The sequence below is a fragment of the Mustela erminea genome, chromosome 16, assembly GCF_009829155.1.
Source record: "Mustela erminea isolate mMusErm1 chromosome 16, mMusErm1.Pri, whole genome shotgun sequence".
NCBI classification, from domain to species: Eukaryota; Metazoa; Chordata; class Mammalia; order Carnivora; family Mustelidae; genus Mustela; species Mustela erminea.
The window spans coordinates 22,474,234-22,497,801 of NC_045629.1; the positions used below are offsets into that span (position 1 = coordinate 22,474,234).

A 23,568-nucleotide genomic window follows, 5' to 3' on the forward strand; every position below is an offset into this window, starting at 1 on the left:
ATGTCTTCATTTCCCACACACTGTTTCTTTACTTTTTCCAACTATAAAAAGATCTGGCTAGGGCTTTTCATACGCAGAAAGAGTAAAATATCTCCCTCCTCACTCTGCCCACTCTGTAGGAGGAGTCTGGTTTCCACTTGAACAGAGCAGAGTGCTGCCTCTTACAGTTGGCAGAATGCTTGCACACATGTAATCCCATTTGGTCCTCAAAATATTACCGTGAGGGAAACAAATGTACTAATCTCCATGTGCAAACAGGCTGGGAGACGTGAAGGGATTTGTCTAAAGGCTCACCCCCGATCACTGGTAGAGCCAGACTAAAATACAGATCTTCTGCCTCTCAGGGAATGCTCTTTCTGAACCACTGTGCCAATCCCGCCCCCTCTCTGTGGTGTGAAGTCGGGGCTCACACACTGGGGAGGTAGAAGGGCTGCACCCACGCTGCTTGGCCCATGGCCAGCGCATGGGCAATTATTACTTATCCTGAATATCCCTCAACCAGAGTTGTGGCTTTCTATTCTAGAAATGCATCCTTTTCTTCCCTTTTCCCACCTGCTTAACCATTCTCTCTCATTTCACTGTTGGTTCATTAATTTCTTGCCCTCAAAGGACCACATTTTCTCTCTCTCCTTGAGGTACAATGACAAATCATGGTCTAGTTACTAACCTTGCTTCTCAATAGCTACAAAGCTTTCTCTACCCTCCAGGTCAACACTAAACCTCTTTGCGGAAGGAGTTAGGGCATTTTACAGTTAAAGCTGCCACATTGTTAACATCAAACATTCAAAAGATCAAGACATACATTTACACTCCATTTCAATGGTTTTAATGTTAATTCAGATTATTTGGCCATGCCCACCATTACGAACCTGGTACTTGCTTTTGTCTTTTTTCTCCGGTGATAATGTGAAGCTAGAAAGACTGACAGATTAAGAAAGGAATGGATAGTGGAAAAAGTAACATAGAACACTTTTGTGGAAAACAACAAAGATATTAAACCGGTTATTTATTAGGAAGAAATCTTCCACCATAGTAGCTTAACATCTGTCATGTTCTAAGAATCACTTAGTAGTCTCTTACTTGAATTTATACAGAGGCTACCTATAAAACCCCGCTTGAAAGGTTTGAGAAGGATCTTGTTTTGATCGTGTTTGATAACTGAAGGCCAGTTCTGCAACCTTCTGCAGCATTCTCAGAGCTCTGCTGAACACGGCACAGCCCCGGGATTTCAGTTGTCTCTCGGAGCCTCCTGGCAAAAAAAAAAAAACAGGCAGCGAGGAAGGACGCTCCAGGGCTCTAGGGTCAGAGATGCGTGGGTTTGAAGCCCTTAAGCAAGTCACTCAAACTCTCTGAGCTTCAGTTTCCTCGTCCTTGAAACAGGGAAAATAATCCCAACTCATGAGGTCATTGAAAGAACATTAAATAAAATAGTACAAGTAAGATTCCTGGTACTCAAACCATTGTGGCTTTTACTGAGTTCCATTAAATATGAAGGAGAATTCTCCTGAGTTTCCCAAAGAAGGTGTCCTAAGGCATTCATCCAAGTTTTTTCAAAAAAAAAAAAAAAAATTGGAGGAGGAAGGGGAAGAAGAGGAATAGAAGAAAGAAAAATGAATACCCCTGGTGTAAATTTCTTCCCCTTGCGTGCGTTTCACTTCACACGCCTCCCTAAAATTGCCAATATTTCCTTATGACACTGAAAGCTCTTCAGGCGCTGGGACGATGTCTCCTTTTCGGTCTTCCCAAAAGTAGCACAGTGCCCAGCACTTGCTGATTTTCTTCTCAGTGGGCAACCCCGACTAGAAAAATTAATTCTCAGGGCTCTTACTAGGAGACGTTCTCCCTTTGTGTATGGCTCTACTCTGGTTTTGAGGAAGCAAATTTGCGTGAATGGTTTCCAAGGAGTGGGGTGGGATATCCAAGTTTTCCAAGTAAATGGAAGGCAAAGATCAGCAAAAATAGAATAACAATTAGGATATTTGCAGAGTCAAGTTACCATTCTAAAGATCACTTTGGATTTTCAAAGGGAGAGATGCATGTTTACAATGGGAAGACCTAGCAATCACCCACTCAACCAAGTGATTAATTTTTTTTAAGATTATTTATTTATTTATTTATTTATTTGGCCGAGAGAGACTCAGCGAGAGAGGGAACACAAGCAGGGGAAGTGGGAGAGGGAGAAGCAGGCTCCCTGCAGAGCAGGAAGCCAGATGAGTGTTCCATCCCAGGACCCTGACCTGAGCCGAAGGCAGATGCTTAACAACTGAGCCACCCAGGTACCCCCGCCGAAGTGATTAATTTTTTTTTAATATTTCATTTATTTATTTGACAGAGACAGAGATCACAAGTAGGCAGAGAGGCAGTCAGAGAGAGAGGGGGAAGCAGGCTCCCTGCTGAGCAGAGACCCCGATGTGGGGCTGGATCCCAGGATTCTGGGATCATGACCTGAGCCGAAGGCAGAGGCTTAACCCACTGAGCCAGGTGCCCCCCAGGTGATTAAATTTAACATCACTAATGAATGGCCAGATACATGTAACATAAAACACACCACATTACCTTGAAGCAGTCTGACCAAAAATGTTTTGTCTGAATCTATTCAAACCTTTAGGCTGAACTGTCAGTACACAAGAAATAGGTGGGGTGGAGGACAAGGTAAGGGACACCACAAGGAAATAATCAGATAAATCTAGAATATAGAACATTCTACATATAGACTAGACTTGTCCATTCAGAAAGTCTATATCATGAGAAAAGAAAAAAGCTAAGGCACTTTTCTAGATGATAAAACCGCTAAAAAGTTTAGGGGCCAAATGCAATGTATGAGAATCTTGGTTGCCTTGGCTGGAAAAATATACAGTTATTAAAGAGATTGAGGGGACCATTGAAGAAATTTGAAGATGGACTGGATGTTTGATGATATTAAGGAATGATTATGAACTTAGCAAGTTAAAGTACCTGTTTGTATGTAAGAGAAAGTTCTTGTTCTTATAAGATACATGATGGAAACTAGGGATGTCTGTAATTACTTTCAAAGGGCTTAGCCCCCCAACCAAAACAAAATATTACATACATACATACACACAGGTTGATAAAGTAAATATGAGAAAATGAGCGATTACTGAGTCTAGGTGTGGAAATACTGGTGTTCATGGACTGTTTCACATTTTCTAGCTGTTTGAAATTTTTTGTAATAAATGTTAGAAAACAAGGAGGCAAAAGTAACAAGCAAGCTAGTGCTCTCTGCCCTGAATGAAATTTTCTTTCTCTTGTATTTAATAATAAAAATAAATGATAAAACTCTTGTCCTAATGTATTTGGGCCAGTTACTGGGGACTACACATGGTTCAGACACCCTCTACAATGGATTCTGGGGATGGCAGTTGTGTTGAGGAAAGAGCAGAGCCCTCTTAAAGGGGTATCATTTTGACTACCCTTTGAAATCTCATTAGTCTCACACCAAAGATCCTATCAGCACATGGCTAATAAAATGATAAGTATAACTGATATTTGCTTCTTTACCATTTTTTTAATAAAATATAATCCTTTCTCTTCTTTTAGTTGGACTCCAGTATAGAAATATAGAAAAACAAAGATCTCATCTAGCATGACTGCTCTTCACCCTTTTCAAGGGTTCAAATCCATCCCTTTAAAAGCTCAGTTTTGAAGGGGCAGCTAGTACAGGGAGATGCTGACAACCACACAGATTTCCAGAAACTACATTTTCCAACCTACCACAACAGCTGCCTGGCCTCATATCAGCACCTCTATTTAACCCAAACACCCCCTCACAGGAGCGGCTTCATGCAAGTCAAATCACCAAATCCAAGAGCCACTTGTTACCAACTTCATGTACTTAAGGGCCTTCACCCAGCAATAGAAATAGCTTTGAATTAACTTTACAACTTGTGATCTTGCTTCTGTATAAAGATAACCTAGTCATCACTCAAGGTTTTTTGTTGTTGCTGTTGTTGTTGTTGTTGTTGTTTTTAAATGGTGAGGCAGGTGATTTGTAAGAAATACAGCTATGGAGGCAGCAAAGCATCTTTTATGTAGTCTAGGTACTCCATTAGACTTGCTGTGGGGGACAAGAATGAGAAGCAGCAGGGCAGGAAAGCAGTAAATAATCCAAAACTTCACTCTGCACACCAGGTACTTCTATTCCTTCCTGAACTTTCTAGAAGAACAGCCATTTGAAGATAAACTTGATAAAGGAGAGTTTTTACAAAGGCAGGCAGCAAGAGAAAGAAGCATGACCCCATAGTTAAAAGTTTGTATTACTTGGGAAAAGTGCGTGTAGTGTAGTCTGATGATTAGCCCACAGACCTCTCTACTATTTTGATTATCTTCCAAACTAAAACATACCACACTGAAGCTGAAATATAAAAACATAAAATAAACTGAAGCTTAATGCCTAAAATATACATGCAATATATATGACATTATATATACTATATATAGTGAGATATATATGATGAGATCCTATGTATATGTACATATTTTACATCTATATGTATATACATACCATATATATATATATATATATATATATATATATATATATATAAAACAATCTCCTGGGAAATGTGGAAGTGTTTCCTTTTCACTGTTGAGTTTAAGCTTATTTGAGAAGACAGGAAAGTCTTACCTAGGTACAAGGATGCGTTTTCTTTCTTGACATTGTCATCTAAGTAGGTTGGTCCCAAGGTATAAATAGGTGTGGAACCCATCCCAATGAGAATCTGTGCACAAATGAATAAAGCCACATAGACCCAATGATTATTTCCTCCTGAGTCCTTCAGGCAGGCGGGAGGGTCCGAAGGCGCTGTGGAGTTGCCATTCTGACACAGGCCATCGTTTGAAGCTGAGGCATTCAACTCTTGGATCTGGTAGGGAGGCGAGATGAAGTGAGGTAAAGCAAAGAGAGCAGCCCCCACGGCAATGAAAAGTCCACCCACGGCCAGCCACAGGGGCCTCCGACCCCGGCCGCCAAAGTAGCTGACGAACACCACCACCACCAGGCTCCCAATGTCAAAGCAGCTGACCAGCAGCCCCGACTCAGAACTCTTCAGACTGTAACGCCTTTCGATGGTGGTGATGACACTGCTCAGGTACCCAGACACCATTAACGCCTGGATGAAGGTCAGAAAGCACATGCAAACCAGGAAGCAACGGGAATCAGTGAGGACCACATAGAGGCACCTTCTTCCCTGGAGCGTGGCCAAAGTGGAGGACACCGACACAGCTTTGCTGACTTCCACCCTGTGGTTACATTCCATGAGCCCTGCCATCTCTGCGGAAGTGGAAGGAGCTGAGGGACTGGGGGCCAGCCGTCTTGGGCCTTGCTTCAACACCTGATGGCCCAAAGAATCTGTACAGCCCGTGGCTGGCTTGGCTCCTGCATTCGCAGGACTGAGGTCTGGTCGGCAGGAGGCGCTATTCAGGACCGGTAAACTCTTGGACCTAAAGGTCTCTGGGTCGCACTTCTCGTGGACAGCTCCTACTGTTGCTTGTGCTTCCAGCTGCTCTCCCGCCGGGGGCTGCAGCCCAGTGCCTTTGTCCATGGCTCTTAAAATTCAGGTTCGACCGCTGATCGTACTCAGGGACTCCGGCGCTTTTCATCCACCAGCACGAGGGGCCGAAGTCGGGCCCACTCAGTCGTGCCCACCAGGGACCGGGGCTGGGGATGCAGAGCCGCGCAGCAGAGCATCCTCACCAGCAGAGAGGCACCCAGGGCATCCTGACCGCAGATGCGGCCCCGAGGCTCCGCAGCCGCGTGCCCCGGGTGGCAGGGGTCCGCGCAGTCCTGCGATGAGCCCCGCTTGGGGTCCACCTCGGGGCGGTAGCTCGCGGCAGGAGCGTTGCGCGTCCCGGGCGCATGCCCTCCGCCGCCGCGGCTTGGCTCGCCGCCAGGAGCGAGTACGCCCCGTGCCCAGAGTGGGGGCGCTTAGCGCTGTTGCCTGCGCTGCATACCGCCCGGCAGGCTGGGCCAGAGGCGCCCTGTCCTCGCCGCCTCGGCTTGCGACACCCTCGGGCGCAAAGATGCCAACCTGCAAAGCAGAGAGAGGGCGGTCAGCGAAGGGCAGCTGCGGCTGGGGCTGGCGTCCCGGCGCCCCGGGGGCCAGCGCTGGGTGACTCCAACAGTCCCAGATGGGACCGAGGGGCGAGCGAGGAGAGAAGCCCGGGAGGAGGAGGCGGCAGCAGGCTTGCAGCCTCTAGTGCCCGAACAATAAGCAGCAGGCGGTCGGCAGAGACCCTCCCTCATTGTCTACCGTGGACCTGCCCCCGCCCCGCCCCTTTTGCCTTAAACAGAGCATCTGCTTTTATATGTTAATAATTATCAACCTGGCAGCACTGACTCAGAAGCAGTGTCTTTTATTCGAGTGAACTAATTGCAACCTTTTGCTACTCCTACTCCATTACTCAAAATAGAAAATACCCAAAAGAACAAAGGAAAGTTTTTTTGTTTTGGGTTTTCGGTTTTGGGGGTGTTTTTGTGTTGTTTTTTTACAAACACAGTACATTCCTAGTACCGATTTTTTAAAAAGAAAAGAAGGGGGTAAAGCTACGTGTGTAGAAATGTATGTACACACTTGTGCGCAAGCACGTGTGCGCGACTGTATGCGAATCCTTCTGCTTCATCAATTAGAGACACGTATGCAAAGCCCAAAGCAGCCGCAAAAAGGTCAACGCGCCAGCCTCTTTATTCCCAACACTAAAAATAACCCCCCAGCCCGAAAGAACTATTCAGTTTCAAATACCAGGGGCATTTGAGGCTGCGGCCCACACCAAGTCCCAGCGCTCAGTGTCACGCGAAACCGAAAATCAGTTTGCTTTGCGGAGGGGTGGGGAAGCAACAACCAAACAAAGAGACGCGGCACGTTGTCACAGAGCTCACTAGGAGCCCACCGAGCAGTCCTGGCACGAGGGGGCCGCGAAGGAGGTGTGCTGTTTACATCGAGCGCACCCCGCGAGAGTGGGCCCGGGGTGCGTGCGCGCGAGCGCGCGCGCGCACACACACACGCACGCACACACACACACACACACACCGGCGCGGATATGTCAGAACCCCTCGCGCGATCCTGCATCCAGATCGAATTCAGCAAGAGGCGAAAACAGGTGTGTCCTCGGGGTAAACCCCCGCCCCTAATCTTGGGGACTCCCACTCCCGTCCTGCGGCTTGGGGTGATGTGCACCAGGTGGGAGACAAGAGCCGGACTTCGCCGCACTGGGTTTCATTTCGCGCTTTTGTGATGATGCTGAGAAGAAAGGAGGAAGGGTAAGGGAGAAAGGCGGAGAGCCCGGGTGGCCAGGGCGGCCGCTCCGGCGGCTCTCTCGGCTCCCTCGGCTCCCTCGGCTCCCTCAGCTCTGAGGGGCCAGACCTGCTCCCGGATTCCCGGCCTGCGAGCCGCTCACACCCCGGGCTTCCCCGCCGCCTCCTTGCCCAGGCGCCTTCCCGGGGAACCCCACCGGCGGCCGCGCGCGGAGCGGGGGAATCCCGGCAAACTCCCTCGGCGCTCCGCGGGCGACCGAACCGCTGCCGGCGCTGGCACCCACACCACAGCGCCGGCTCGGAGGGACACACGGTTCCTGGCAGGGAGCTCTCCGAGCCTACGTGGAATCCCAGGGACACCCCTGCGCGCGCGCACACTCACACACACGCACACACACACGCACAACACGCGGGAAGACACCTCGCCGCGCTGCCCGGGCGCACAAGCCGCCGCTACTCACTCGCGAGTCTGTCGGTCAGAACGTCCGGCTGAGAGTGGAGCAGCGCGAAGTGGGGACTGTGGAGGTGCTGGAGTAGTTGGGAGCCGCCTGGGGAGGCAGCTTCAGTCCAGCGGCGGCGAAATCCGTGAATGAGACTGTGAGTCAGGCTGAACTCTTACCCCCACCCCTCGCCTGTCACCCAAGCCTCTCCAGACACTCGCGCACAGAGACGCGCCCGGAGCAGAGCAGCAGAGGGCGCAGGCGCGCGGGCGACCGCCCAGCCGGCCGAAGGGTGCCCTTCACCTGCGCGGTGGGGGAGACCGGGGAGCATTGAGGCCCCGAGGGAACAGGTCTCCCAGAAAGTCTGCTGCTGAGCCAGAGAGCCCACTCGGAATAAAGAAATTATTTCTGTTTGTTTTTCCGTGCCGTGGGCATCCACAGTGTCTAGGGACCAGAGTAGGCTCTGGGGACCAAAGATGAACAGGACAGGATCCCTGGACCGAGGAAACCTCCGTCTCCTGGAAGAAATACCCCCTAAGTAGCCTAAAACAACGAAGTAAGTTCTATACAGGATGCCACCGAAGAACCTAATATCCACTAGCCTCTTCCATCTTCATTTCCAAGGCTGAAGGAAAGCCAAGCACAAGAGCACGAGGTATGGTGCTCCAAGTGAGTAGGTAGAAGAGCCGCAGGGAGGTCGCACGGATGCAGCAGAGGCCTGAACGGCAAGGGTGGCAGAATGGAAAAGGTCAGCAAGGGCTTCATAGGTTGTGTGCTGTCAGCACCGAAGGGCCGGTGACATTCTGCCTTGCTCCCCACAAAGCTGTGCTGGCAGTCGTGGGTGAATGGAGGCCCCACTGTGGGCACTGAGGTGAGTTAGGAAGCATGGTCTTGGGAGAAAGATGGTTCTCCTCTCAGACAGCGTTTTGACAGCCAAGTACACATGTCCCATAAACCTTTTTTTAAAAAGATTTTTATTTATTTATTTGAGAGAGAGAGAGAACACAGAGGGAGAGTGAGAAGGAGAAGCAGACTCCCTGCTGAGCAGAGAACTCGCTGTGGAGCTTGATCCCAGGACCCTGGGATCATGACCTGAGGCAAAAGCAGATGCTAAACTGACGGAGCCACCCAAGGGCCCCCAACTTTTTTGATAGAAGACACACAGGAAGTCTGGACAAGGGATATGAATTAAGAATTAGCAGCCGATCAGTGGGTTAAAGCCTCTGCCTTCGGCTCAGGTCATGATCCCAGGGTCCTGGGATAGAGCCCCACGTCGGGCTCTCTGCTCTGCAGGGAGCCTGCTTCCTCCTCTCTCTCTCTCTCTCTCTGCCTGCCTCTCTGCCTACTTGTGATCTCTGTCTGCCAAATAAATAAATAAAATGTTTAAAAAAAAAAAAAAAGAATTAGCAGCAGATGGGGCACCTGGGTGGCTCAGTGGGTTAAGTCTCTGCCTTCAGCTCAGGTCATGGTCTCGGGGTCCGGGGATCAAGCCCCGGATTGGGCTCCCTGCTCAGTGGGGAGCCTGCTTTCCGCCTCTCTCTGCCTGCCTCTCTGCCTAGTTATGATCTCTCTCTCTCTCTCTGTCAAATAAATAAATAAAATATTAAAAAAAAAAAAAAAAAGAATTAGCAGCCAAAAGGTGGCTTTAGGGGAGTAAGGAAAATCAGGCGGACTGAGCAGAGGAAGGACAGGACCAGGGGTCACCACAAAGAAAAGGAGAGGGGGAAAAGCTAAGGACAGCGATTAGAAGCAGTGGCCAGAGAGGTTTGTGATCAGAGAAGTCACAGACACCATAGCAGCAGAAAACTTTAAGGAGTTATCAGACGAGGGAAAGGCTCTAAAGAATGGAACAGGGAAAACAGAAGGAGCCAACTCTTGGTTCCCACTCAGGTTGCGGGCTCATGTTGTGATCTCTTAGCTGTGGCATCAAGCCCTGCATTGGCCTCAGCACTCAATGGGGAGTCTGTTTAAGATTCTTGCATTTTACCTCTGCCTCTCCCACTTGTACACACGAACACTCTTTCTCTTTCTCTCTCACAAAAATAAATAAATCTTAAAGCAGAAGTCTCTTTAGGACCTGTTTGAGGGATGACCTTGAACTATCAGTAAACTTCTCAAAGTCTAGGTCCAGAGAGCAATGCCAAGAAAAAGCTTGAATTCCTCTCTCCTTCCACCCTTCTTGATTTTCATTCCCCATCTACGGACATTTTTCCCCCCAGGATGATTGGAAAGATCCATATTTCAGGGTTGACCTGAAGGAGGGGACTTTATCCCAGAGCCCAGAAGAATAATTAACACAAGATAATAAAAGCCAACATACTCACTGTAATGACACACCATCGAGGGTCCCCTTCAAAGCAGGTAGGATGGCTGCCAGGTTCTCATTTCTTTACATTTATCTAAAAGACCTGGAGATCTGTTGTACAACATTGTACCTGCAGTCAATAAAAATGTACTGTGCACTTAAATTTTTGTTGAAGGTAAAAACAAAAAAAATTTTTTGAGGGTAGGTCTCACTGTGAAAGTGTTCTTACCACAATAAAAGAAAAGAAAAGAAAAAGAAACGAAAGACCTGAAACACTGACAGTTATAAATTACCTGTGGTGTAGTTCTGTGGTAGCAAAAGGCAAGCTAGCCTCTGGACAGCAGCATCCTTCTCCCCCTCCCCCACCCCTCTTCAGAAGGTCTGTGTCATCGGTGGCAAATGAACACTGTTTCATCTTTGTGGTGAATGCACAGGTGTCACTTATCCATGTTTCATCACGAGAAGATGCCCTAATTCTAAGAGGCACCATCATTTTATGTGCCACTAAGAAGAAAAAAAATGCTTCCAATTAGACTATGACACATGCCTTCACGATGAAAGAGAGCAAAAGAGGGCTCTGTTGCCACACTGCCTAAATTTAATTGTGGCTCTGCCATTTAGGGAAGTCTGGCCTTGGACAATTTCCCAAGCCTCTCTGCCTCAGTTTTCAAGCTGGGGTTCATCACAGTATCTGTCTCACAGGGTTGTCGTAAGCCGTCAATTAGAGAACATCGGCAAAATGCTTACAAAGAGTACCAAGGCTGGTACTCTTAATGTCAGCCTTTGCTATAGATCTGCATTACTGTCTTTTCATTCATCTTATGCACAGTTTTTCCTCTCTGGTTGTCGGAGAAGCAGGGGACCAAGAATCTTTCATTTCATGTGGGCCACATACTTCTCTAGAATTCATTAACATTCATTCCCATCTGGGAAATTATGGCCAGACTGATAAAACATCATATACCCCGTAGGATCCACTATTTGGTTGTTTCTGTTTGCTTTGTTTCGTTTTTCATCTTTTGACCATACTGGTACCCCCCATCATTGCTCAAATATGTATGAAAACTAAACAGTAATGATGCCCTTCATTTATCATAGTAGGACTCACTACCTATTTTACATACATTGTTTCACCTTCACTCCTCAGTATATATCATCAATTCTGTTGATAGAACAGAGAGCTGAGGTTCAAAGTGATCATCAACGTACTCTAAATCATTCGGCAGAGAAAGTACGGAGAGCCAAATCTAGATCACCCACATTCCAAGACCTGTACTCCTGGCAACGTACCTGTATTTTCTTGCAATTGTGCTTTACATAATTTTTAGGAAACCATCCACTGATTAAGATAAGCATGTCTCTATCGTGAAATATTTAAGTGAATGAAAGGATGAAGCAGTCTCAACAGAAACACTGCATTCCACCACTTTTTTTTTCATTCCACCACTTTTAAGTAAAAACAGAAAACAAACTACCCAAAGAGCCATGGTCTCTGTACTGACTAGGATTCATGTTTTTTACAGGGCTGCCCAATTGTCTCATCACTAGCTATGGTTTCATTCCCAGCTCATGACTCCTCCCAGCCTTCTCTGCATTCCTTCCCTTTGACTAGGGAGCATCAAGGAACGAGTTTACCATAAAGTCCATCCCCCCACCCCCACTATATTCTGTTTTAAGGCTGAAAAATAACTGGACAGTAGCCTTCTTCTCTCACAGCCAGTCTTGCAAAAGAGAGGTTAAATCAAACCTGGCTTCCTGTGATTCCCAATCACAAACGCCCATAATAGAATTATTATTTATTTATTTATTTATTTATTTATTTATTTGACAGAGAGAGACACAATGAGACAGGGAACACAAGCAGGAGGAATGGGAGAGGGAGAAGCAGGCTTCCCACCGACCAGAGAACCGGATATGGGGCTCAATCCCAGGACATTAGGATCATGACCTGAGCCGAAAGCAGACGCTTAACTAACTGAGCCACCCAGGCACCCCAATAGAATTCTTTTAATAAAAACACCAAAAGGTAGGTGCTATGTGTGGGACAATTGGTTGCTCAGAGCTTAAACATTCTTTCCTTAATGGAAAGACACTTTAGAAGAGTTTTTCGTAGAGTTCATTCAAATTACCTTCTCCCATATCTACCTTTTTTTGTTGTTGTTGCTGTGAGTGACATTTTTGATAATTATCTGACTGCAAAAAAACCTCCAAAGCTCCAGGTTGAAGTGCTATACTATTTTTAATTATTACCAGTATTGGCTTTGGCATGTGTTGCAGCGGAGCTCGGTTTTGGCCGACTTTAAGTCTCCGTTGTCTTTGGCTGTCTGTGATACATTGACAATTGCTCCACTTGTACTTTTGTAACTAATGAATACAAAATGACCCAATACAAATACAATGTACCACTCGGGCCACCAGGAAAGTGACTTTGAAGGATTTAGTGTTCCATTTGGGGGCTTACAAAACCTGCTATCAAGGAATTGGATTTAAATGAATTGTCTTCTAGCTTTCCCTTTGAGAAAATTAGAACTATTAGAGTCTTAGTTTGCCTACAGTGGGGAATGACCTGACAGATGCACATGTGTATGGGGGGAAATATAAAATCTAAACAGGGCAATCCTTCTTCCTTCTTCCAGTTGGTGGTTTGTGAAATTTCTCGCCACAGGAAAATGTGACTTTTCAAGCAGAAAAGAATTATTGTAAGAGTTAGCTCATTTTGGACCCAGGATGGATTTTAACAACCAGGGAAGGAACTAGAACATGCTCTAAAGAGAAGTAAGAGATTTATAGGTAAGCGAAAATACTCATTTTTCTCTCCATACTATGGCCATCTTTCTTCAGTCTTCCCTAAAGAAGAACAGTCTGAGAGTCAAGGAAAAGTCTAGGAAGAAAGTCTGAAGCCCAGACACAACTTCTACTAGTCTTAGAAAATGTCTTTTTATTAATATCTTTCACACATAACAAAGCTGAGAATAAGCAAAGTAATCCAAGCTATCGAAAAACTAACAAAACAGGGAACCTGGGTGGTTCAGCCATTTAAGCATCCAACTCTTGAACTCAGCTGATCTCAGGGTTGTCAGTTCAAGCCCTACTTTGGGCTCCATGCTCAGCATGGAGCCTATTAAAAAAAAAGAAAAATCTAACAGAATTAGCTCCCTTATATGCCACCAGAACAGGATCGTATTAGTCTCCTGCAATTTAAAGACCAATCCTGGGGTGCCTGTGTGGCTCGGTCAGTTAAGGGGATGACTCTGGATTTTGGTCAGGTCATGATCTCAGGGTGGTGAGATTGAGCTCCCTGTCAGGTTCAGCACTCATCACAGAATCTACTTGTCCCCTTCCCTCTGCTCCTCTCCCCTCACCCACGCTCTTGTTCTCCATCTCTGTCTAAACGAAATAAATAAAATCTTTAAAAAAAAAAAAAAAAGAAGAAGAAGAAGGAAGGAAAGAAAGAAAAAAAGGGGAGGGGGTGCCTGGGTGGTTCAATGGGTTAAAGTTTCTGCCTTTGGCTCAGGTCATGATCCCAGGGTCCTGGAATCAAGCCCTGCATCGGGCTCTCTGCTCAGGAGGGAACATACTTCCTCCTCTCTCTCTGCCTGCCTCTCTGTCTACTTGTGATCTCTGTCTGTCAAATAAGTAAATAAAATCTTAAAAAAAAAAAAAAAAAGCAAAGAGGGAGATATGAAAAGAAACACTTTGGGGCAGGACATCTCAGGCTGGTGGAATTGTTGAGGAACCAGTGGAAGGTTTCTAAGCAAAGCAGGAACAGGATTAAGCAGAACTTCATGAAGATTAATTTCTCCGGAAGTGTTGGGTGCGATTGGAGTGGAGAGAGACCTAGAGGTAGAAAGACCATTCCCCAAACAATTAGGATAGTACAGACAAAACCATGACCTTAGGCTCTAATAAGTAAGGACTAGATCCTAGACCACTGTTGTTTTATGACATGGAAATGATTATTTTAAACTGGAAGGATTTTAGGGATTGTGTAGCCAAAAATTTACAAACCTATGGCCACACTGAACTGATGATAAAGTCTACCTATCTATACATATTTTCAGTTTTCAGATTTCACTTGAGAGATTTCAGATGAAAGATTCAGATTTCTGCATTCTTGATATTTGGTATTTGCCACATTGGGTTCCAGGCCCTCGGTTACCTGTCTGGCCCCTAAAGGCCTCTTAGTTTAAGATCTCTTGATTTAGGCCAAATTTTGTCCTGCCATCCCTATCCTAATCTTGAAGATGAAGGAACTGAAATGCAAGAAAGGTGATTTTCTTAAAGTTTCACCAGCAAAGTCAACAAGGAATGACATGGTACAGGGATAATTTTACTTTGTACAGCAGCTTGAAATATATTGTCTCTTCCTCACAGCTCCAAAAGATAAACATCACTACACCCGAAACTAAGGTAACATTGCGTGTCAACTACACATCAATAAAAAAAACAAACATAGGGACACCTGGGTGGCTCAGTTGGTTGGGCAGCTGCCTTCGGCTCAGGTCATGATCCCAGTGTCCTGGGATCGAGTCCCACATCGGGCTCCTTGCTCAGCGGGGAGCCTGCTTCTCTCTCTGTCTCCGCCTGCCACTTTGTCTGCATGTGCTTGCTCTTGCTCTCGCTCTCTCTCTCTCTCTCTGACAAATAAATAAATTTCAAAAAAATTAAAAAAAAAAAAAGACTTCCAGGGGCGCCTGGGTGGCTCAGTGGGTTAAGCCACTGCCTTCGGCTCAGGTCATGATCTCGGGGTCCTGGGATCGAGTCCCGCATCGGGCTCTCTGCTCAGCAGGGAGCCTGCTTCCTCCTCTCTCTCTCTCTCTCTCTGCCTCTCTGCCTACTTGTGATCTCTCTCTGTCAAATAAATAAAATAAAATCTTTAAAAAAAATAAAAAATTAAAAAAATTAAAAAAATTAAAATTAAAATTAAAAAAAAGACTTCCAACTTTAAAAAAAAAAAAAAAGTAGACATCATTATTCCCTTTTCATAGAGGAGGGAGAGGGTTGAGAGAGAAAGAAACTAGGTAACTTGACCAAAATCACACAGCTGATCAGCAGTGGAGACAATGTTTAATTAAACCCACATCCATCCTAGTCTTTTTATCACACAATAATATAAGATCCTGTAAGACAAACCCACAGAAAATTTGGCCTGGACATCGACTGGCTGTGTGATAGCAGGGATGTTACTCCACCTCTCTTGAGTTCAGCTTTTTGGTCTCTAAACTGAACCAGAGGTGGGGGAGGGGTCGAGGGGGTGGGGACGCCTGGGTGGCTCAGTCAGTTAAGCGTCTGCCTTCTGCTCGGGTCATGATCTCAGGGTCCTGGGATCGAGTCCCACATGGGGCGCCCTGCTCAGCAGGGAGTCTGCTTCTCCCTCACCCTCTGCCCCTCCTCACCCCCCATCTTTGCTCTTATTCTCTGTCTCAAATAAGTAAATAAAATCTTTAAAAATAAATAAATAAAAATAAAAAATAATAAACTGACATGAATGTGTATCCAACAGCGGTTCACACACAGTAGGAATTACAGTTCCTATGTATTGGACGCTCACTTGTGCCAGATGTTGTGCTAAGCTCCACCCTCCATCATAAAATGGGTGCTGTTATCCACGTTTTGATGAGATTTACAAAAAATGCAACACCACTGAGTAGTGAAGAACAGTCTCGATTTGCCGCCTGGTCCAGTTTCTTTGTCTTAACCACACCCTCCACTAATCTTCTGATGGGGCACAGCATATCCATTAGGTGCTTTTCTCCTCTGATCTCAGTAATTTAGATTTTTTTTTTTTAACTTAGACATGTTCTTAGAATCAAAACTGTTACATAAGCCAACAAATATACTATGGTTCTTAGACATCTATCTAAATCCTATTATGGGTTGAATTATGTCCCCTTCAAAATTTATATGTTGAAGTCCTACTCCCAGTACCTCAGACTGGGACTGTATTTGGTAATAGAATCTATAAAGTTAAAGTGGTAATTAAGCTGAATTGAGGTCTTTATGGTGGGCTCTCACCCAATATGACTGGTATCCTTATAAGAAGAAGAAATTTGAGGGGCGCCTGGGTGGCTCAGTGGGTTAAAGCCTCTGCCTTCAGCTCAGGTCATGATCCCAGGGTCGTGGGATCGAGCCCCGCATCGGGCTCTCTGCTCAGCGGGGAGCCTGCTTCCCCTCTCTCTCTGCCTGCCTCTCTGTCTACTTGTGATTTCTGTCTCAAATAAATAAATAAAATCTTTAAAAAAAAAAAAAGAAGAAGAAGAAGAAGAAATTTGAACACAGACATGTACCAAGGGAAAACATTGTGAGGACTTAGGGAGAACACAGTTGGCCACCTACAAGCTGAGGAGAGAGGCCTCAGAGGAAACCAGCCCTCTGACTGACAACCTTGATCTCTGACTTCTAGCCTCCAGAACTATGAGAAAATAAATTCCTGTGGTTTAAGTCATACAATCTGTCCTACTTTGTATGGTAGTCCTAGAAAATTAATACAAGTATTGATTTTTTTAAGTCAAATATTTTAAAATTATAATAGCTAATAACTTCTTAAAAAGTTAATTCTTAAAGAAATTTCAGGATTTTAAAGACTTCCGACAATAAGGAAAAGTAGTTAAAAACTTTCTCGTGATTCACTTCTTAGAATAAATTAGAAGGAAATGATTTGAGAGAAAATCCTATGACACATGTCAATCAGAGGATATGGTCTCATAGAGCATGGGTTTTTTGTTGTTGTTGTTGTTTAGGTTTTGTGTATTTATTTAAGAGAGGAAGAGAGAGAGCACAAAAGCAGAGGGAGAGGTAGACTCCCCACTGAGCACAGAGCTGGACATGGGGCTGCATCCCAGAACTCTAGGATCATGACCTGAGCTGAAGGCAGACACTCAACCAACTGAGCCACCCAGGCACCCCTAGGGTGGGTTTTAATATGTGATAAATGTTACAAAGATTGGTAGGGAAAAAGTAGTGTTTAGGACATATTAAAAAATAAAAGCAATTTACATCAAAGTAATATAATCCATAAGTAAACAATTTAAAAGAAGAAGAAAGTCAAACAGATGTGCCCAGTTGAAGAAGAAATGAAATATAGTATACCCATGTCTAAAATAGAAATACTTATCACAAATCTTAAAACCTCCCTAGGAATGTCCACAATAGCCGAACTATGGAAGAGCCTAGATGTCCATCAACAGATGAATGGATAAAGAAGTTATGGTGTACATATACAATGGAATACTATGCAACCATCAAAAATGAAATCTTGCCTTTTACAACACTGTAGATGGAACTAGAGGGTATTATGCTAAATGAAATGAGTCAATCAGAGAAAGACATATGCTCATATGATCTCTCTGATATGTGAAATTTAAGAAACAAGTTAGAGGATCATAGGGAAAGAGGCAAAAAAATGAAACAAGAAGAAATCAGAGAAGGAGACAAACCATAAGAGACTCTTAATCTGAAACAAACTGAAGGTTGCTGGAGGGAATTGGGGTGGGGGAAGGGTAACTGGCTGCTGGACACTGAGGGGGGCATGTGTGGTAATGAACACTGGGTATTATATAAGACTGATGGATCACAGACCTGTACCCCTGAAACAAATAAAATATTATATGTTAATTAATTGAATTAAAATTAAAAAAATAAAATAATATAAAATTACGATCATGATACAGATTTAACAAAAAAAAAAGAACTTCCCTAAGATCTGAAAGTATTTAAGAAAATATAGATCCGGGGAAAAGTGACAAACCCCCGATAATCAAATGGTAACATTATCAATGTATCTGGGTTCTCCCACTTCAGGCTTCTCAGACTGGGGCTATGTGTCCCCAACAGCACTGGGCTGCCTGCCTATAATAAAGCCAAATGAAGGGAGCCTGGGTGGCTCAGTTGGTTAAGTGACTGCCTTCAGCTCTGGTCATGATCCTGGAGTCCTGGATCCATGCTTGAAGTCTGCTTCTCCCTCTGACCTGCCCCCTTCTCATGCTCTTTCTCTCCTAAATAAATAAATAAAATCTCGAAAAAAATAGACTTTAAAAATAAATAAAACAAAATGAAAAACATATGCATCTTCTTAGAAACTCATCTTTATTAAACTTTGGAAGTAATATGATAACCAGAGATATATTATGGTATAGAAAGAAGAACTCATGTTATTTAAATAAAACAGAACCTTTTTAATAAATGTGATGCTTACTTAAGGTTACTTAGGGCTACTGGCATCCTAGACTCCCCAGGTTATGTGGCCGCCTCCCTTCAGCCAGGCCAGTTTTGTTGAAAAGTTTAAGAAGTACCTTTATCTGATGCCAGGGTTTTTTTTTTTTTTTAATATTTATTTTTTTTAATAAATATATAATGTATTTTTATCCCCGGGGGTACAGGTCTGTGAATCGCCAGGTTTACACACTTCACAGCACTCACCATAGCACATACCCTCCCCAATGTCCATAACCCCACCCCCTTCTCCCAACACCCCCTCCCCCAAGCAACCCTCAGTTTGTTTTATGAGATTAAGAGTCACTTATGGTTTGTCTCCCTCCCAATCCCATCTTGTTTCATTTATTCTTCTCCCACCCCCTTAACCACCCCCATGTTGCATCTCCACTTCCTCATATCAGGAAGATCATATGACAGTTGTCTTTCTCCGATTGACTTATTTCGCTAAGCATGATACCCTCTAGTTCCGTCCATGTTGTCGCAAATGGCAAGATTTCATTTCTTTTGATGGCTGCATAGTATTCCATTGTGTATATATACCACATCTTCTTGATCCATTCATCTGTTGATGGACATCTAGGTTCTTTCCATAGTTGGGCTATTGTAGACATTGCTGCTATAAACATTCGGGTGCACATGCCCCTTCGGATCACTACGTTTGTATCTTTGGGGTAAATACCCAGTATTGCAATTGCTGGGTCATAGGGTAGTTCTATTTTCAACATTTTGAGGAACCTCCATGCTGTTTTCCAGAGTGGTTGCTCCAGCTTGCATTCCCACCAACAGTGTAGGAGGGTTCCCCTTTCTCCGCATCCTCACCAGCATCTGTCATTTCCTGACTTGTTAATTTTAGCCATTCTGACTGGTGTGAGGTGATATCTCATTGTGGTTTTGATTTGTATTTCCCTGATGCCGAGTGATGTGGAGCACTTTTTCATGTGTCTGTTGGCCATCTGAATGTCTTCTTTGCAGAAATGTCTGTTCATGTCTTCTGCCCATTTCTTTTTTTTTTTAATTTTTTATTTTTTATAAACATATATTTTTATCCCCAGGGGTACAGGTCTGTGAATCGCCAGGTTTACACACTTCACAGCACTCACCAAAGCACATACCCTCCCCAATGCCCACAACCCCACCCTCCTTCTCCCAACCCCCCTCCCCCCAGCAACCCTCAGTTTGTTTTGTGAGATTAAGAGTCACTTATGGTTTGTCTTCTGCCCATTTCTTGATTGGATTATTTGTTCTTTGGGTGTTGAGTTTGATTCATTCTTTATAGATTTTGGACACTAGCCCTTTATCTGATATGTCGTTTGCAAATATCTTCTCCCATTCTGTCAATTGTCTTTTGGTTTTGTTAACTGTTTCCTTTGCTGTGCAAAAGCTTTTGATCTTGATGAAATCCCAATAGTTCATTTTTGCCCTTGCTTCTCTTGCCTTTGGCGATGTTCCTAGGAAGAAGTTGCTGCGGCTGAGGTTGAAGAGGTTGCTGCCTGTGTTCTCCTCAAGGATTTTGATGGATTCCTTTCTCACATTGAGGTCTTTCATCCATTTTGAGTCTATTTTCATGTGTGGTGTAAGGAAATGGTCCAATTTCATTTTTCTGTATGTGGCTGTCCAATTTTCCCAACACCATTTATTGAAGAGGCTGTCTTTTTTCCATTGGACATTCTTTCCTGCTTTTTCAAAGATTAGTTGACCATAGACTTGAGGGTCTATTTCTGGACTCTCTATTCTTATTTTTTTTTATTTTATTTTATTTTTTTTTTATTTCCAGCATAACAGTATTCATTATTTTTGCACCACACCCCGTGCTCCATGCAATCCATGCCCTCTATAATACCCACCACCTGGTACCCCAACCTCCCACCCCCCGTCCCTTCAAAACCCTCAGATTGTTTTTCAGAGTCCATAGTCTCTCATGGTTCACCTCCCCCTTCCAATTTCCCCCAACTCCCTTCTCCACTCTAAGTCCCCATGTCCTCCATGCTATTTGTTATGCTCCACAAATAAGTGAAGCCATATGATAATTGACTCTCTCTGCTTGACTTATTTCACTCAGCATAATCTCGGACTCTCTATTCTGTTCCGTTGATCTATGTGTCTGTTTTTGTGTCAGTACCATGCTGTCTTGATGATGACAGCTTTGTAATAGACCTTGAAGTCCGGAATCATGATGCCACCAACTTTGGCTTTCTTTTTCAATATTCTTTTGGCTATTCGAGGTCTTTTCTGGTTCCATATAAATTTTAGGATTATTTGTTCCATTTCTTTGAAAAAAAATGGGTGGGATGATAGGGATTGCATTAAATGTGTAGATTGCTTTAGGTAGCATAGACATTTTCACAATATTTGTTTTTCCAATCCAGGAGCATGGAACATTTTTCCATTTCTTTGTGTCTTCCTCAATTTCTTTCACGAGTACTTAATAGTTTTCTGAGTATAGATTCTTAGCCTCTTTGGTTAGGTTTATTCCTAGGTATCTTATAGTTTTGGGTACAATTGTAAATGGGATTGACTCCTTAATTTCTCTTTCTTCTGTCTTGTTGTTGGTGTAGAGAAATGCAACTGATTTCTGTGCATTGATTTTATATCCTGACACTTTACTGAATTCCTGTACAAGTTCTAGCAGTTTTTGAGTGGAGTCTTTTGGGTTTTCCACATATAGTATCATATCATCTGTGAAGAGTGATAGTTTGACTTCTTTACTGATTTGGATGCCTTTAATTTCCTTTTGTTGTCTGATTGCTGAGGCTAGGACTTCTAGTACTATGTTGAAGAGCAGTGGTGATAATGGACATCTGATGCCAGTTTTATCTTTAGGAGGTGTGCCTTTGATTTAGAGAGCTCCAGGAAAAAGAAAAAATAAAGATAAAAAAAGGAAAAAAACCTTCGCTCATACAGTTTGAAATTCTCTTAATTTTGTCTACACAACAATTATTTCAAACAAAATGCGCCAGAGGAATTATGCTTACATTAAGCATTCATACTTTAGAATGGCTTATATCGTTCATATATTTTCTTGATACCTGAAACTAACTGCATTTAGAAATTGGAGGCAGAAAGAAAGACATCTAACAGTCAGGGTTCCTGGGGAAAAGAAGTTGCCAACTTCATGGTCTGGTTTTTTGTTTGTTTGTTGTTGTTTTTTAGAGAAAGAGAGAGCATGAGGGGGAGAAGGTCAGAGGAAGAAGCAGACTCCCTGCTGAGCAGGAAGCCTGATATGGGACTCGATCCTGGGACTCCAAGATCATGACCTGAGCTGAAGGCAGTTGCTTAACCAACTGAGCCACCCAGGTGCCCCTATGGTCTGGTCTGATGGGACTCTTTACCAAAATTTGGCAAAGTACAGGGAAACCATAAGGGAATCCCAGGGAGGTAATAACAGTGGAATGCCACACTATTACCATACTAGGCCCAAAGGAGTGGGGAACAGAGTGGCTTTCAAAAATTAGGAGTATGGAGGTTCCTCAAAAATTTAAAAAAATATAGTCACCCTATGATCCAATAACTCCGCTACTGAGTATTTACACACACACACACAAAAACAAAAACAAAAAACAACCCACTAATTCAAAATTACATATATATATATATATATATATATATATATATATATATATATAGGTATATACATATATATACACACACATATATAGTAAATAATGCTGCAATAAACATAAGGATATAGATATGTGTGTGTGTGTGTGTGTGTGTGTGTGTATCCCTATGTTTACTGCAGCATTATTTACAATAGCCAAGATATAAAAGCGGCCCAAATGTCCATCAGTAGAAGAGTGGATAAAAATGTAGTGTACATATATATAATGGAACATTAATCATGCGTCAGAAAAAAAAGAGAGATTGTGCCATTTGTGACAACATGGATGGATCTAGAGGGTATAATGCTAAGTGAAATAAGTCAGTCAAACAGGCACCTGGGTGGCTCAGTTGGTTAACCTTCTGACTCTTGATTTCCATTCAGTCATGAGCTCAGGGTTGTGAGATCAAGCCCTACCCTGGGTTCTATGCTCAGCGCAGAGTCTACTTGGGATTCTCCCCCTCCCTCTGCTCCTCCACCTGCTTACACTATAAATAAATAAATAATAAGATCTTTTTAAAAAGTCAGTCAGAGAAAGACAAATGCTATATTTCATTCATATGTGGAATTAAAGAAACAAAACGGGGGCGGGGGGAAGACTCTTAAATACAGAGAACAAGCTGGAGGTCACCAGAGAGAAGGTGGCTGGGGGAATGAGTGAAATAGATAAAGGGGATTAAGAGTACACTTACCATGATGAGCACAAATAATGTATAGAACTGCCGAATCATTACATTGTCTATATACAATACACATACACACACACACACATACACATATGACCTGAAACTAAATAACACAATACTGGAAACTATTAATTATACTTCAATTTAAAAAAAGAATATGTGGGCGCCTGGGTGGCTCAGTGGGTTAAGCCACTGCCTTCGGCTCAGGTCATGATCTCAAGGTCCTCGGGCTCTCTGCTCGGCAGGGGGCCTGCTTCCCTTCCTCTCTCTCTGCCTGCCTCTCTGCCTGCTTGTGATCTTTCTCTGTCAAATAAATAAATAAAATCTTTTTAAAAATAAATAAATAAATAAAAATAAATAAAGAAAGAAAGAATATGTGTATTCTTTTGTTATTTTTTTTTAAGATTTTATTTATTTATTTAAGAGAGAGAGCGTGAGAGAGTGAGAGAGCACAAGCAGGGGGAGTGGGAGAGGCAGAGGGAGAAGCAGATGCCCCACTGAGCAGGGAGCCCAATGCGGGGCTCTATCCCAGAATCCCCCAACCATGACCTGAGCAGAAGGCAGATGCTTAACTGACTAACCAACTGAGCCACCCAGGTGCCCGCCTCTATATTCTTATTTGAAATGTAAATAAATAAATAATATATATATATATGTATATATGAAGTATAAATATATTTTTGGTATAAATATTTGATATATATATATATTTGGTGTATATATATTTGATATATATATGTATATTTTTAAAAGGGTTAGAGGAAACAATACAAAGAAAGCCACAAGATGGGATCTATTGCCTTCAATAGAGGGAAAAGGTCAGTCCACAGGGACCCTGCAGAGAAAAAACTGGGGGAATATACCCGGTCTCAGGTCCTCCCTCCCCTGCCAGCTTCTGATCTCCACCTGGTTGGAAGCTATTGGAAGCAGAAGGCCAAGGAGCTCGTGGAAGCTCTGGGAACAAGTCAGCCTGCAGGGCACAGAGCAGACTGCAGGGAAGTGAAGAGCTGATCCGGAAGGAGAAACAGAAGGTGTCCAGTGTTCGAGGACTAAAG

General features: G+C 43.8%; 1 protein-coding gene across 2 annotated transcripts in view; it reads right to left on the reverse strand.

The window, feature by feature from the left end:
• SLCO5A1 (solute carrier organic anion transporter family member 5A1) overlaps nt 1-7,940 on the reverse strand; it is a 137,919-nt gene extending 129,979 nt beyond the window's left edge. For both annotated transcript variants that reach the window (XM_032316597.1, XM_032316596.1), the window contains exons 1-2: nt 7,732-7,940; nt 4,646-6,047 (exon numbers count right to left, since the gene is read on the reverse strand). In XM_032316597.1, the coding sequence (XP_032172488.1) occupies nt 4,646-5,561 (916 nt within the window). In that variant the 5' untranslated portion in view covers nt 5,562-6,047; nt 7,732-7,940. The remainder of the gene's footprint in view (nt 1-4,645; nt 6,048-7,731) is intronic.
• Nucleotides 7,941-23,568: the final 15,628 nt, after the last annotated feature.